The sequence below is a fragment of the Hippopotamus amphibius genome, chromosome 7 (assembly GCF_030028045.1).
Source record: "Hippopotamus amphibius kiboko isolate mHipAmp2 chromosome 7, mHipAmp2.hap2, whole genome shotgun sequence".
Classification (NCBI taxonomy): domain Eukaryota; kingdom Metazoa; phylum Chordata; class Mammalia; order Artiodactyla; family Hippopotamidae; genus Hippopotamus; species Hippopotamus amphibius.
The window spans coordinates 19,743,074-19,758,879 of NC_080192.1; the positions used below are offsets into that span (position 1 = coordinate 19,743,074).

The 15,806-nt window shown below is 34.4% G+C and overlaps 1 protein-coding gene across 3 annotated transcripts in view; it reads left to right on the top strand.

Moving 5' to 3' along the window:
• Positions 1 to 208: 208 nt before the first annotated feature.
• WASHC3 (WASH complex subunit 3) overlaps positions 209 to 15,806 on the top strand; it is a 51,355-nt gene continuing 35,757 nt past the window's right edge. Inside the window, exons 1-5 of one of the 3 annotated variants that reach the window (XM_057741471.1) lie at positions 209 to 352; positions 923 to 1,021; positions 8,802 to 8,867; positions 10,640 to 10,738; positions 14,665 to 14,775. In XM_057741471.1, the coding sequence (XP_057597454.1) occupies positions 302 to 352; positions 923 to 1,021; positions 8,802 to 8,867; positions 10,640 to 10,738; positions 14,665 to 14,775 (426 nt within the window). In that variant the 5' untranslated portion in view covers positions 209 to 301. The remainder of the gene's footprint in view (positions 353 to 922; positions 1,022 to 8,801; positions 8,868 to 10,639; positions 10,739 to 14,664; positions 14,776 to 15,806) is intronic. The other 2 variants (XM_057741472.1, XM_057741473.1) reach the window with 2 other exon arrangements.

Consider the following 15,806-nt stretch of genomic DNA (forward strand, 5'->3'; position numbering starts at 1 on the left):
TTGGGGGGGGGGGGCGTTGTTAAGATTTTGCTAGAATCGCAGCCTTGCTCTCCTCGCCGCCACTCGTTCGGCGTCACAATCCAGAGCTAGAACTATCAATCCCAGAATGCCGTGCGAAGGGGGGGGCAGGCTCTCCGGGAGCTGCCGAGTGATTGGCGGGAGGAGGCGTTTCCTTCCGGCGGGAAGGGCCGGGAGGTGGGGACTAGGCGAGGCTTACGGACTCTATTACCGGGTTGGGCGGGGCGGGCCGGGGCGGGGAGGGGTTTGTGGGTGAGCTCTGGGTCCCCCGCCCGCTGAGGAGATGGATGAGGATGGGCTTCCTCTCATGGGGTCAGGCATAGACCTGACTAAGGTTTGTAAAAGACGGAATTGGACTTCGGCGACCTGGGAGGCGGATGGGGAAGGGACGCCCGGTTCCCAGAGAGACTCCGTCTCTTTTTGCCCAAGCCTGGCTTGGGCCTGTCTTCACCTCTCTCGGGAGGGAGAGTCCCACAGTTCACCTTAAAAAAGGGGTCCCTCCCGAGCCGTCTAAGGCGGGCGGGGGTAGCGTGCTTTCCCGGGCCTTCGCCTCGCGAGTCCCGAGTCTCTGCCCTGAAGGGTGAGGCGCTGGTGGCACGGGCCGTTTCCGACTTTTAACCCTACCTCTTTTATTCGGCCCTTAAGTTTTTCTTGTCTTTATGTGTGTTGCCTTTACCTGCGAAACTTTACACCTGTGAATCCAGAGCCCATTCTCAAATTTTGCAGCCTTTGTCATCTTTGGACATCCCACCCCCACAGTTTAGGAAAAACAAGTTAATGACTGTTCGCAGTACTTCCAATAACTCGTATCACATAGCAAAACGCCCCGTTATTATTAATATCAAGGGGATAGCATGGTGTACGTTCCTCCTGTACGGATCATGTTTATTTTTACGTAACACAGGTGCCAGCCATACAACAGAAAAGAACGGTGGCATTTCTAAACCAATTTGTGGTGCACACTGTACAGTTCCTCAACCGCTTTTCTACAGTTTGTGAGGAGGTAGGTCCTGTAATACTGGTTTAATGAGTAGCCCAGATGTCACCTTGCACTTTTGAAGGTAACAAATGAATAAGACAAGAATTACAGTCTGTGTATTCGTGTACCATGATCTCTTGTCAACCAGTTATTATGTTAACATACCTTAAATCCTCTTTGATTCTCTTACCATCAATCCTACAGCCCATCTCTGCTGATTAATTTTATAGAAGCTTTGTGAAATAGTTCAGTAAGGTTTGTTGTCATTAAAGAAAAAAAAGAGGAATTCCAAAATTTCACAGACATTTTTTATTTTGAAATTAGTATGTTTCTCTTACCCCCAAAGATTACATTGTAAGTATACATTGTTTCGGTTTATATTAAAATTATTTTACATTGCTTGATTCTAAAGATAATGGGGACGTAGCCTGGAAACATAACTGGGGCATCAAATATGATTATGGAAATAAAAAAAAACTTTCTGGAAATGACTTGTGAAGTAAGGATTAAGTAACCCAATTTCAGGTTAAGTACCAGATCCAGAGACTCCTGTCTTATAAAAAGCTAAAGGGGAGGAAAATGGGAAGCATGGGTTGAAATTGGGTTTAAGAAAGGAGAAAAGGGACAAGAAAATAGAACAGTCGTCTGAAACCAAAAGGTGTTGTTCTTGATCAGTTGTCTTTACTACTTGAGGATCATGTTAAACCTTAGGGCTCCATTTTGTTGTCATGAACTTCCTGAGTGCTGAAGTTACTGTTTGGCATTTAACTGAGTGTTCTCTACAGTCAAGTCCTTGCATAGAGACTGTTCATCGAGGGGTGGTTGCTGCCTAAAAAGTGTAGGAGTCAAGATTGTTGTCGTTGGGGACATTATTGGTAGAAACAGGATACACATGCACACTTTAATATTAAAATCATAAAAAAAATATTAAAATCATTGACTGTGCTCTGTCCATAGACAAGAGAAAATCCCCACAGTGGTATGACAATATTTCTTTGTAGGCTTGCAAATTCTGCTTTACAGAAGTTCAGTGACCCTTAAAGTTGAATACACTTTCAAGAAAGCTTTAAACAGAAATTAAAATGATTTCACTCAAAAGTGAAAGCCTGCTGCAGGAAATACCCTGAGAATACCCAGAGACTTCCCAGTCCTAGCTGATCTCCTATTTTTTTTTTTACAGTGTATGATGTATCTCCATTCCAGATGCATTTTTATTGACACAATAGAAATGTTCCCAAGAAGTTAACTAGTGAATACCAATTTTTGTCAATTGTATTATTGTTAACTTGTGCTTGTGAAACTATAATAAAAATCCTGTGATTAATTTCTTACAAATAAAGCAAATCACCACCACCACCACCACCCCCCCCAACAAAAAAAGGGAGAACGGGGGAAAATGAGATAATTCACAGTTGAGTCAAACAATATTCAGTTCATTCTGTCTTATAAATAATATGAGATACAGCCTTAGCATATAGTTTTTGTTAGATATATTAATAAAAACTGCATGGAGACAGGAAAACTATTTTAACTTGTATAAGATTCCAGCTATTGTTTTGTCTAGTTATCAGAATCACTTCTGCCTTCTCACTAAGACAAAAGAAATTGAGGATAAAGAGCTTAAAAAAAAAAAAAGAAAGAAAGAAATTGAGGTATGATAACGATGATTGATAGAGTAAAGGGCTCAAGTCAATATTTTTTATCTAACAGGTCCAGAGACTAGGTGCTTGCTTCCCTGAGTTTTATCTTGGACTGCTGCCTTGATAAATGGCATATAGAATTGACTGAAAAGCAGTAAGCCAAGGATTTAGCCCTTCACTTTTTATGCCAAAGTAGGGTGGAGAAGTTTCTGGAGAGAGACTACTCCACGATTGTTATCAGAGAAGGGCAAATACTGCATCCCCATACCTCTCGTCACCCATTTAAAAAAATGAAACAAACAACAACCAACAAACACATCTGTGAAAACAACTTCACTGAGCTGCCCTGAGGTAGGGATAGCCCTGCACCTTTGCAGGGCCTAACAGTTTTCACTGCGTGGGGAGTGAGTGTTATTTGCTAAGACTAGGTCAAATATAATAATAATTGTCTTTTGTTTATTGTATTGTCAAAGCCTCATGTTTCACTCATTCTCCCCTTCTGTTCCTCTCTCAACTACCCTCCTGCAACTGTTTTGAATATATCACTATTTCCTAGTTCTTCCTTAAACTCTGGAAAAAACTTTGTTGACCAAAAATTCATGAAATTTAAAGGTAGCTTATTGCCTTTTTCTCCTTAATGGATGATAATCTAGAATTGACTGTAACTCATTATTTTATTAGAGCAGTTTGGATATTTATGTCAATTGTAGACTTTTTACTTGGTGTGATGACAATAATATTTGTTGTGTGCTTTTTCTGTGCTAAGCATTGTATTAAGTGCTTTACAAGTATTTAATCATTACAGCCCAGCCCTTTGAGAGAGGTCCAATTACCTCTTTTTTAGAAATACAGAAACTGAGATGTAGAGAGGCTTAAATCATTTGCTTAGTCATTTATTCATTCACTCACCATATATTTGAGTACACAGTATTTATAGCTGCAGTAACTGCTCTAACTTGCCCACAGTCATGCAGTTAGAAAGTAAAAGAGCTGGGATTCCAACTCTGATCTATTAACTGGTAAAAAACAGAACTGTCTCAGTCTTCTGTTGTACTGTCCGATCTGAGTAAGAGGCATGTTTACATCATTTTCAAGTGTCTTCTTTAAAGCTATTTCAAAATTTAGTTTTTAGATTTGTATTCTTTTTTTTTTTTTTTTTGGCACACGGGCTTAGTTGCTCCGTGGCATGTGGGATCTTTCCTGGAGCAGGGATCGAACCCATGTCCTGTGCGTTGGCAGGCAGATTCTTAACCACTGCACCACCTAGGAAGCCCCTATATTCTCTTTTTACTATGCCATGTCTATTTGATATAATGTCTTTTTGATATGATAAATTCCAAGAATATAATATAGGTATCCAAACACGAGGTGCCATTTTCTTCTGAGTTAAGATCAATATAGTTTTCCAAAATGGGTCATTATTTGTTTACAGCACCTATTAGACTTGTGGTCCTTGTTTAATTAAAGCCTTAAACAAGAACCAGAACGACTCTGTTTCCCTCAATAAAAAATGAACCTCTGCTGTTACTTTTTGAACTGGAAGTGAACTGGAGGAGAAAGAAAACCTGGTGGGTTTTGGTTTGTTTTGGGTGGGGCTTTTAGGGGTTTTTGTTTGTTTTGCTTTTTTCGTTTTGATTTTTTCACATAATCTGGTTTGAACCAAACCCAAACAGTAACTTCAGTCACAGCTAAACTCAAATGGGAATTAAATTTGAAACCAATTGCTAGGGCTCTTTCTTCATCACTAATATGGGTTTTAGAGCTCTCTGCTAAAGAGAAAAGTGAAGAACTTAGTTTTTTAAAAACTTTCTGGATACTGAGCTACTTTGTAACTCTTCTAATGACTGGAACCAGGGTAGGAGAAAAGTTAGAAGACAGAAAGGGAAGTCTTTGAATCAGACCCAAATTATAGAGTTACTTCAGGTCATCTCTTCTTCCCTTACAAGTCTCCAGTAAGCGTTTCTGTTTTGGCCCTAATCAGCAAAATCTTGTGGTAGTCCACTGGGACTGCAAATTTTAAATGTGGGGAGGTGGAGGACATCACAAGTTCTGTGCATGGCACAGATAAGACTGAGCAGAAATTTAACCTTATTGTGAATTTTAAAGTTAAACGTACTCAGTAAACAGGGCAGTCAGGTGTGTTATTTTGACTCAGACTTGTAACATGCCTAGGATTCTGGGGTTTTAGTCATTTTTTAAATATTCTAAAATGTGTCTTTTTAAAAAAAAATATTTATGTACAGGCAAAAGCACTGAGAATTTTCACATGACCTAAAAAAAACTACATCCAATTTTTAAGCCCACCATCAGACTTAACCTTCAACCAAATAATGTTTTGCTTAAAACCCTAATTACTGCTACAACTTTTACAGCTGCTTTTATAACTTTTACAACTGCTAGGTTTAAGTGTCAAATGAAGCTTGGTAAAACCATCACTTGCTTCCCACTCTGGTTTCTAGGGCATATTCAATCCAAAGTGATATACCAAGAGATCCATTAATCTAAAATATTGTTGCTCTTTTAAAGAACTGGCTGTGCAAATTAGATATTTTACAAACCTGAAATACCACAGAATTTTTTTTCCACGTTCAACTGTTAACTCCGTATTTCTTCCTTGGTCTTTTTTTTTCACTTGAATAACCTTAGGGATAGGTGGTGATGTATCAAGAAGTTTTCAATTACATGATAAACTAGGTACCTGGAAATTCCCCTGTGGTCCCAAATCAAGGTATTTTAGGTTTGTTTTAAATCCTCATAAAGAGGATGGATGGTTAAGTGGATGGGAAGGATTGTTACCTTTCTATTTGCTCTCTGCTGAAACTCTCAGAGGTGGAGACAGTTACTGTTATTGATCATGTTACTTATAAAATATCCGTAGTCATCTATACTTCAGAGTAGTGGTTCTCAACCAGGGGAAATTTAGCAATGTCTAGAGATGTTTTTAGTTGTCACAACTGGGGAGTTTTTGTGGCATTTAGTGGGTAGGGGTCAGAGATTCTGCTAAACATCCTGTAGTGCACAGGATTGCCCTTCACAGCAAAGAATTATCCAGCCCCAAATGTCAATAGAGCCAAGGTTGAGAAACCTGCTTTGGTCTAGGGATTTAGAAGGAAAATGCAGAAGACATAAACATCTTAGAAATGAGCTTCAGCAGCCCATGAATGAAGCCAGGTGTACTTTGTCAAGTGACAGTGGCTTTCTGAAAAGTACATATTTGTGTGTGGTATAGCAATAATTACATGGGAACAGACTCAGAAACATTTATTATGCTGAATAACCTTTGAAAAGCAGAGGTTCTTAATTGTGCCATGGATCCTTTGGCAGGCTAGTGAAATGAAATCAATGGTTTTAAATGCATAAAATGTGTAGGATTACAAAAAATACCAATTGCATACTTTAAAAAACTCCATAGTGACATATCCTTTATTAAAGCATTAAATTGTATAATCCAGGTAACATATTTCATATTTTAGGCTTTCAAAAACCAGGTCTAGAGAAGATAGATGATACTTTTATGGATAATTTAAAAAACAGAATTTATCCACAGCAAAGATCTTCCCTAGCCAAGAGGAAAGCCTTTTGTTGATCTGATTTTGAGAAAATCATTTACATAGTGGTTCTAAACTTGGGGTACATGAACTTGAATGAGGAAAAAATCATATATATTTTTTTCCTCTAACTTATATTTCACGTTTTCTTTAAATTTGATCGACAAAAATCACAGTAGTTTTAGAACCTATGACTCTCACCAATGGAGAGCACAGATTTTTTTTTAATTAAATTACAGTTGTTTCAGATTTCTTTAAACTTCACACTTACCGTTGTTACTAGATTAGATATCAAGAATATTCAGATAAATTATTACAAATTAAAATATATTGATGCTTAGATCCATGTCTTTCATGAATAAATCATTCATATAATATTGTTTTATTAAAAACAGGTCATTTCATTTTGGTGAGGTTATGATTATAGTAGATGAAAGTAGGTAAAATGAGTGCCAAAGCAAAAGATTGACATACCAGATTAATCTACATCCCCCCAAAACTGAGAATTACTGCTCTGGAAAGTAGAAGTTTTTTCCCAAGCCTCTTTAATCTTCCTTATTAACAAGTAGTTTTCCGAATAAACATTTTCATCCTTGTTCCCTTATTTACTAAGACTCCTAGCCTATCTTGCGTGAACATTTGAATACCCATTTAAGGACAATTTATGATCTAATCCTGAAAAATTTTTAATACCTATTTTTTTAAACTAATTCCAGATAAACAGCATCTATTTTAGGAAATTTGATCAGAAAAAATTGATTCCCAGTATGCAGCACAGTAGCATCTTAGTTTTACTGAGAAGCAGATTGATCATTTATTAGCTTTGGATAACAAAAATTATATCTATGTAATACTCAGGAATTTTCCATCTTTTTTAAAAAATTAATTAAACTTTATTTTTTAGAGCAGTTTTAGGTTCACAGCACAATTTAGCAGAAAGTATAGATTTCCCATGTATTCCCTGACTCCCCTCCCCCTCCCAGCCCATGTGCACAACCTTCCCCATTATCAACATCCCCCACCAGCATGGTACATTCGTTACAATCAATTCGTTACAGTCTGCATTGACACATCATCACCCAGAGTCTATGGCATCATGCTTTAACAAGGTGAAATTCTTTCAAAAATATTTCATATCTGGAATTGGAGTGTTTGAGTTCAGATTATTTTACTTGTATAAAGACTCAGTTTTCTCATCTTTAAAATTGGCATCATAATATTTGCTACTTCATAGACTTGGTGTGAGATTTCAAATGATAGTTGCATATGCAATGTAGCATACTAAGGTAAATGCTCAAATGTTTACAGTGATGATGATTATTGCTTAAAAGTACATATTTATATAAATATATTTTTAATTTTTCTTTTTCTGTGTTCACTTATTTTAATCAAAGCAATGTATGCATTTTAAAATAAGTTAGAAATTATTATTCACTTTACAAATTAACTTACTGTAGGATTTCTGCAGTTACTAAGCTTCTGCAGTGAATTAAATGACTGATTTGTCAAAATTAATAATTTCCATGATTTTCAGGAAAACGTATAATTTGCAGTGGAATTTATCCATATGATGTTTTATAAGCCTGTATTTATGTTTACATCAAAGCCTTATATAAACAAATCCTAGAAATCAAAGTTAAATTTAGCTTTGAATGCCATTAAAGCTAGATTTCTAATGTTTTATTTCTAAGTTGTATCTTTGTAGGTATCAAGATGCTCATCTAAAAAATAAGTGTCCTGTGAAGAAGTACTAACTACTCTACAGTTGCTTTAAGTTTTCTCCCCATCTAAATGAGGGCAAAATGACCATTTCTTGGGGTGTTAAAACTCTGTTTATGAGTTAGTCAAGGTCTTGATAATATCCCAGAAAGCAGTCAGAATGCTGCACATCTACCAACTAGTAAACTAGCCAACTGCTCTTGGGCCATGTCACTAAATAGAATAATGTTTAGGATTAGGGAGTTTAAATAAATGTTCTTATGGATCATATTTTATGATGTTACTTTTATTTGTGTGGGAGTATATATATGACTAATTTAATTGTGCAGAATAACTAGAGCATGGTAAGCTCTTGGTTCTGGTTTATCTTGGATTTTGATGATAGGTTGATTCCTTTTGCTTTTTTAGTTTCTTATTTTTTCTCTTTGTTTTAATTTTTTCCGGCATTAATTATTCACCTTCCAATTTCATCCTTTTTTGTTTAACAACAAATAATTATTAGGCTCCTATTAAGTGTCAGGTACTGTTCTGGGCGCTAGGGGTGTAACATGAATAAAAAACTCTGTCCTCAGAGGAGTTTACATTCTGGTCTCAATGATTGACTATGGCTCTGATCATGAGTTTGATAAGGCTGAAAATGTAACTTTTTCTTCTCTGTGAATACAATTCTATAAAATAACCATGAAGCATGCTAGTGAAGATAATAGAATACTTGAGTTCCCATTCTAACTCATGTAAATAAGAATTGTATATTAGAAAATCACAAATATTTAAACCGTAGTTTTTATTCTTTTCAGGTCTGCCCTTTGTTATCCTTGTTAACAGTTTATTTGAATCAGAATTTATTCTTTTTTTTTTTTTGACTTTATTCTATTGTTTCTAATCTTTCTTTTCCAGAAACTGGCAGACCTGTCTCTTCGTATTCAGCAAATTGAAACAACTCTCAATATTTTAGATGCAAAGGTTTGTATTTCTGAATAATTTATAGGATAAACTTTGCTCTACATATACCAACTTTCTCAGTCACACTTTAATTGCGTTTAGGAATGAATTTAGTTTAGCTTCTGCATCCATGAGGTGGTGCAGTGTTTTTGTTTGTTTAATTTATTATAATTGCAAATGAAATGATCTTCATTATGAACTGCTGAGTCTGTTTAAATGTACACATGGGTCAAGGTTTCTTTCATTATTCAAATAAAAAGCATACTGAGTAACATGTTGACAAACTGAACTGTTATATAGCTTACTTCATTTGATGGAAAACTCAGAATTATCTTAATAGTAATCTTTAAATTTATATAAAATATTACATGTCTGCAGAGCAACATTTGGAGAAAATATCAGCTATTTTCTGTTTGTAAATATATTAAATGCTAGTGAAGAATACCAATTTTGATGTCAGAAATTACAAAAGATAACTTTATCTTATAAAAGCAAAAATAGAAGGCTGTTTTGATTTGAAAGCTTGCAGGTTTTGTGTGGTTTTCTTGTGTATAAAATAATGGAAAGGCTAGTATATTTTTGTGACTGTCCTTTTATTCAAAAAATTGACCTGAAAAAATATTTATTGAATATAAGGCGGTGAAATGACTAATATCTTTTAACATAAGGATGAGAATGTCTAGTTTATACTTTCTGTATCTTCCTGTGGACTTCAGCCACTGTATTTCCCTCAGAATATTTCTTTGGTTTGTAATTTAGGATCCTTGGCCTTGAACATGTTCAAGATGCTTGTCTCTTAGCAGCCATACCCACTTGAAACTATTTGGGCCGTAGCCACTGTGCTAAATAGTGTCATCAGTCAACAGTTCTCAATGAATATTGCTGCTTCAGATCTTATTACCATTGGTTTTTTCATTATTCTTTATTATGAATATGTGTATTATTTTAATGTTTGTGGAATTCTTAAGTCAGAGTCCAAGGTCACAAGTTAAGTTGCCATATGGACAGGTTAGCCTTAATTATTTCCATGGCCATAGAGTTAATCCTCAAAGTTAGCTAAACATTTGACAAATGTATTTATTGATATTAGGATGAAATCAGAAAATAGGGTTTGCATGGATCTTGCAAATCCAACCTGAAATGCTTAACTGCTGACAACATGCTCAATTTTGTATATGAAAAATAACACATTTTAGTAACATTCAATGATGTTACTAAAGAAAAAAAAAGATAAGCTGTATCATACATTAAAATGTGGCAAGAGTTTTCTCATTTCCCAGATAATTTAAACTTAAAATGTGCTACAAAACACTTTTTGAAGGGTAACAAACTATGTTTAATAAAAATCTTTTTACAATTTTGTGAGGTAAGTTTTCTTATCCCCACTTTACAGGTGAGAAAATTGAGGGCTAGGAAGATTCACACAGGGTCACATATTCTGTGTCTTAAACCTAGGCAATCTGACTCCAGAGCCCATGCTCTCATTCCTTACACTAGGATTCCTTATATTTTAAAAATAATTCCTAAGAAAGAATGGTGATAAGCTAAAGTAGATTAGTGAGAAATTCTTCAAAAATATTTAATTTGTGAATGCCTTTCACTTTTAAGTAGTTTATGGCATGGAGAATTTCAACCAAAGATGAGATTTTATAACCCTATTTCTATAGGCTTAAAAACTTGACAGCTATTTAAAATACACACGCGCGTGCGCGCACGCACACACACACTTAGAAATTTAGTGTTTAAAGACCTAATATTATCCTCATATACCAATACTAATTTTCTTTTCTCAGTTGTCATCTATCCCAGGGCTAGATGATGTCACATTTGAAGTATCTCCTATAAGTGTCACAAATGAAACACATTCTGAAACCACTTCAGAGCAATCACAGGTAAGTATTTAAGTCCCAGGAAACATGAGCAGATCTTGGTTGAAGCAGATAGACCTAATCAGCAGGTTTGAAGAAAGAAGTTAAATAAAAATGTAACACTTTGAATAGTAATATTTTAAACCTTAAGATAGAAAATGAAGTTTGAAAAAAAGTTATTAGCTTTTCATTTTATTATTTTGAAGGGATTCCTGTAGTTAATATTTTTCTTGCCTATAAAAAAGAAAACTGACCTAAACAGAACTAGGCAAAATCTTGAATGTAATTATTTTCTTCAAGTCCACTATGGAAATTTTTTTCTTAGTTCTTATAAGAAATGTGTCTTTTACATTTTTTATTATAAAAACTTTCAGGGCTTCCTAGGTGGCGCAGTGCTTAAGAATCCGCCTGCCAATGCAGAGGTCACGGGTTCGATTCCAGCTCCAGGAAGATCCCACATGCCGCGGAGCAACTAAGCCCGTGTGCCAAAAAGAAAAAAAAAAAAAAAAAAAAAAAAAACTTTCAAACATGAACAAAAATAGAATAGTACAATGAGTACCCAAGTGCCCATTGCCTAGATTCACCAGTTAAGATTTCATTGTAATTGTTTCATCTTTTTTGTCACTTAAAGTGAATTCCAGGCATCATGTCATTTCACCCCTGTATAATTCCTTGAGCATCTGTAAAAAGTTCTGATATTTTCCTATATAACCACAATGCCTTTAGCATATACAATATAATTAACAATAATTCCCTGGCAATATCTAACTCCTTGTTAACCAAAGACTACTTCATGGGCCAGCAGCCTGGGAATCATCTGAGGACTTGTTAGAAATGCAGGATCTCAGGTTCCACCCAAGACTTACTGAATCAGAATCTACATTTTAACAAGATCCCTATGTGATTTGTAGGCTCTTGAAATTTGAGAGATTCCGATCTAAGAAATATCAGTTGTCTTAAAAATCGTTTTGAGAGTTCATTTGTTCAGGTCAACAGCCTAGTAAGGCCCCTGCTTTATGTTTGTTTCTTATGTCTTAATGTTCATTTATGCTCTGTATAAATTTAAATTTTATATTACTTTTTATTTCAAGAAATAAAAATTCTTCATTAAGAACAGATAATCCCTAGTGTATCTCAGTGAGGTATTAAAATCCAAAATAAAATAATTATTAAAATGGTGATCTAACAAGTAACCAAACAAGCAGACTTCCTGTCTATATGGAATTCTGCATTTGTACCTGGAGGTACTTTGAACAGGATACTTTTTAGATCATGATGGTGTTCACCATTATAATTATAATAATACCTAACATGCAAAGATTTCTTACTGTATGAGGCGTGCTAAGTGTTTTTATGAATTAACTCATTTCTCACAACAGCCCTATCTTTGCAGATATGTCAAATGAGGTACACAGAGTTTAAGTAACTTGCTGAAGGTCAAGCAGTAAGTGTAAGAGCTGGAATTTTAACCCAGGCAATCTGGTGTCAAGAGTCCTAGCTCTTATCTGCTACACTGTGCTGTCTCCAGCACCTGTGTGGAACTCATTAAACATATTGAGCACATGTGGTGCAAGGCCCTGTGGGAGGAGACATACATTTAGATATACTGTGTATTTGGGGAATGAATTAGATGACCATTTACTTAACAATTCGATATTAGAAAATTTAACATCCATTTACTTAATATAACAAATTCCATTGTGATGGCCACTGCAATATATATAATATACAAGGGTAAATCCAGATGTTTAGAGGAGTTTAACTTTACAAGGTTTTTTCAATTAAAGATGGGCCATCCTTTTTCTAAAACAAAGCATGTGTAAAAAATATTAAATGTTTCCACTCTACCCAGTAGTTATTCTTTAGATACTAGCCGTCATGTTTCTATGAATTTCTAAAATGGTATCTATCTAACTTTTAATATTAGTTTTTCCAGATGTTATTGTGCATGCCATCTATAATGTGTATTTTAAAACTTATGTAGTTGTGTTGGTCTTGCCTATTTAAGGTGTCAAAAAATTGATTATGAGTAATCATAACTGAATTATCTAAAATTCATAATGACCTGATATTCTGGCAGTTTTATTTAAAAATAGTATATTAATTCGTTTGGAGGATTTATAAAGTGCTGTTGGCTTTCTGAGTTTAAAAAATGTGGTAAAGTTGTGTCTTGATTGGCTTAATAAAATAACTGTTCAGCATGTCCTTAATATTGAAATCAACTTTTTATTTCTTCTCCTTGTTTTTAATTGGTATATTTTATGTAAAATATTTTGAAACGGACTGGAAGTATTGCTAAACACAGAATTTCCATTGGCATTACAGTCAACTCGCTTATCAGATAAAGGGTAATCATGGACTTTTTTTTTGATCACCCATTCATTGCAGTCTCCGATCTATTGATATATATGAGCCAAAGACCCAAGGTTTGCATACTGATTTTTCTGCAGCTTTAATTTCATGGTTCAGATCTTATCATTATTCACAATAGAACATCCAGTTGTGCAGATTGAGATTAATTTGAAAATAAAATGAAGGACAGTTGAGAGATATGATAGAGGATTTAACGGGTCATTCAAATAGCAAAGGTGTAAGACCTGATATAATTAAACCTTGTTGAGATCTTGGTTATTAGGCCAAAGTTAAAGGCTGAGTTTTAAAATCCATTGGTCTTGTATGTAATTATCATTTGTTCCACTGTGCTATTGTATGAGTTTATTGTCCCTATTTTTTCAAAAGCATACTTGGGTCTTGTTTGAATTTTTTATTTAATTAAATGTTTTAGACATTTTGTAATTATGTATCTTACAGATGAACGTGTACACACATACACACACACACATGTGCATGCATGCACTTTTGTACACTTGACTCTGTCATATAACAGGAGTAACCTAAAGAATTTTGGGGTGTATTATTTGCTTCAGCATTTAAAAGAGATATAATTTATATCTGAATTATGTGAGGAAAAACTTTAACATGTAATCCATATTCTAAAAACTAGGAATACTTAAAGATATTTTTTGGTTTATTTACATTTCAGCATAGATATGTAGACATAAAATTGATTTCATTCAGGTAAGGAACTTTTAATGCTAATATACAGATAATAAGTGAGAATTCACTAAGTAGACTTACTGTAAATATTTAGGTCGATAGAAAAATCAAGAACTGTATACAGACAGTCCTCGCTTTGCACTTAAGTGAAGATAGGGTTCCAATATGGACATTTTCAGTTAACATGGTACCATGCAAGAACTGCCTATATGACAAAAACATTTTTAGCCATGAAGACCATTCCCCAGTGTTCTTCATTATAAATAGTGGTTTTTATAATGTTAACCACTCTGTGGAGAATGTTAATAATTCCATCAGTAGCTGAAATATATAAAAACATAATTTTGTCTGAGAAATGGGCTTCTTTTCCACAAATTCTCCAGGTTTTACCTTTAAAGATGTTAGAATAGCCATATCCACTTAGAACAAGATTATTCAAATGAATGAGGAATATAATTGTGTAGACGATATAGATACCTAAAAAATCAATTTTCTGTCCGCTACAGTTGAACAATTGATGAATCAAATAGCTTTATAAGCTCTATTAAAAGTTTTATTAAAATAATAGGTCCATCAATAGTTCATGTTTTAGATCAGCACTCGGGACAAGTAAAGCAGAATTCTAATTTTTTAATGCCATGAGTATATTTGCATTTTTACAGAACAATATAGTATTGATATTAAGTGTAACCTCCTCTGAAATCATATTTAAGTATTTGTAAATATTTGGAAACATATATCCCATAGTTTAATTATTGGTATTTAAATTTAGAAATATGATTTTTTTCTGATATTGATTGCTTTAGAATTACAAAAAGAAACATCCCTTTTAAGTAACATGATGGACCCCTTTTGTGAATTGTCTAAAGATTTATACGCAATACTCTCTACAGCAGAACAGTTTACAAGACTCTGGACCACAGGAAAGTGAAGTAACACCAGAAAATATCTTAACTGTAGCCAAGGATCCAAGATATGCCAGATATCTCAGAATGGTTCAAGTGGTAAGCTAATTTGGTCTGTCTTCTCTGTCTAGCAGCCTCCTTTGAAATTCTTAACTCTGGAGGTTTCATTGTTATTTTTTCAATCTGAGAAAACTGCCACACCAAGTGACCAAGTTTTCTACTTTCTTCTTTCCTGTGTTTAATGAATGCCCTGATAAAAAGTACGCAGAAGTCAAATCTTTCTAAGTAAAACTGACCTCACACTTCATATTAACATAGTTTAATGTAGATTTATGTAAATTTTTTGCTGTATGTAATCTTTGCAAATCTTGGATGTATCAGATAGAGGAATGAAAGTAGACTACTCACTTAGTAGATCATATGGCTTTAGCTTAATTTCCTGTATGCTAACACAAATGGTTTTTGTGTATTTTTATTCTGAATTTCACCTGTCAATAGTTTGGTTCATAGAAAAGAGCATAAGTCACTTGGCTTGAGAATGCATATTTTTTTCTAAGAAATCATTGCATGGTATGATGCAAAAAATACAACACAATATTTGCTGTTCTATAATAGCAGAAGTTAATTTCTTTTCATTTCTGTAGAAGGTTCTATTACGGTAATTGAAGGAGCTAGCTGTCCATTTTTCAGTTGATCAAAAAATTAATGCTTTTGTAAAATTCTGTTATCAGGCAAAAGAAATACCAATATTAAAGACGAACAGTTTTGCTGTTCTTGGCATTATTTATCACCAAAATAACTTAAAAACAAAGACAATCTGACAATTAGAAAGAGTGGCTTATTTAGAAGCTACAATGGTGACAATAGGGAGAAGAAAGTACATCCACATTTTCTAGCTGTCAGAAGAGGTGGCTTTGTCACTTTCAAAATTCTTCATTGACAGTCGAAACTCTGGGCTTTAGGCTTTCGGGAAAAAAACAGACTTTGGGATGGAAATATATACATTTTTTAAACTAATAAAAATAAAATAGAGCTAGTTTGAGTGTGAATCATGATAAATGAATTTTTAAAAATAGAACCCAGGAAAGCTTAAGCTAAGCTTAAAATATGGACTGTTAAAAACTGTGTCT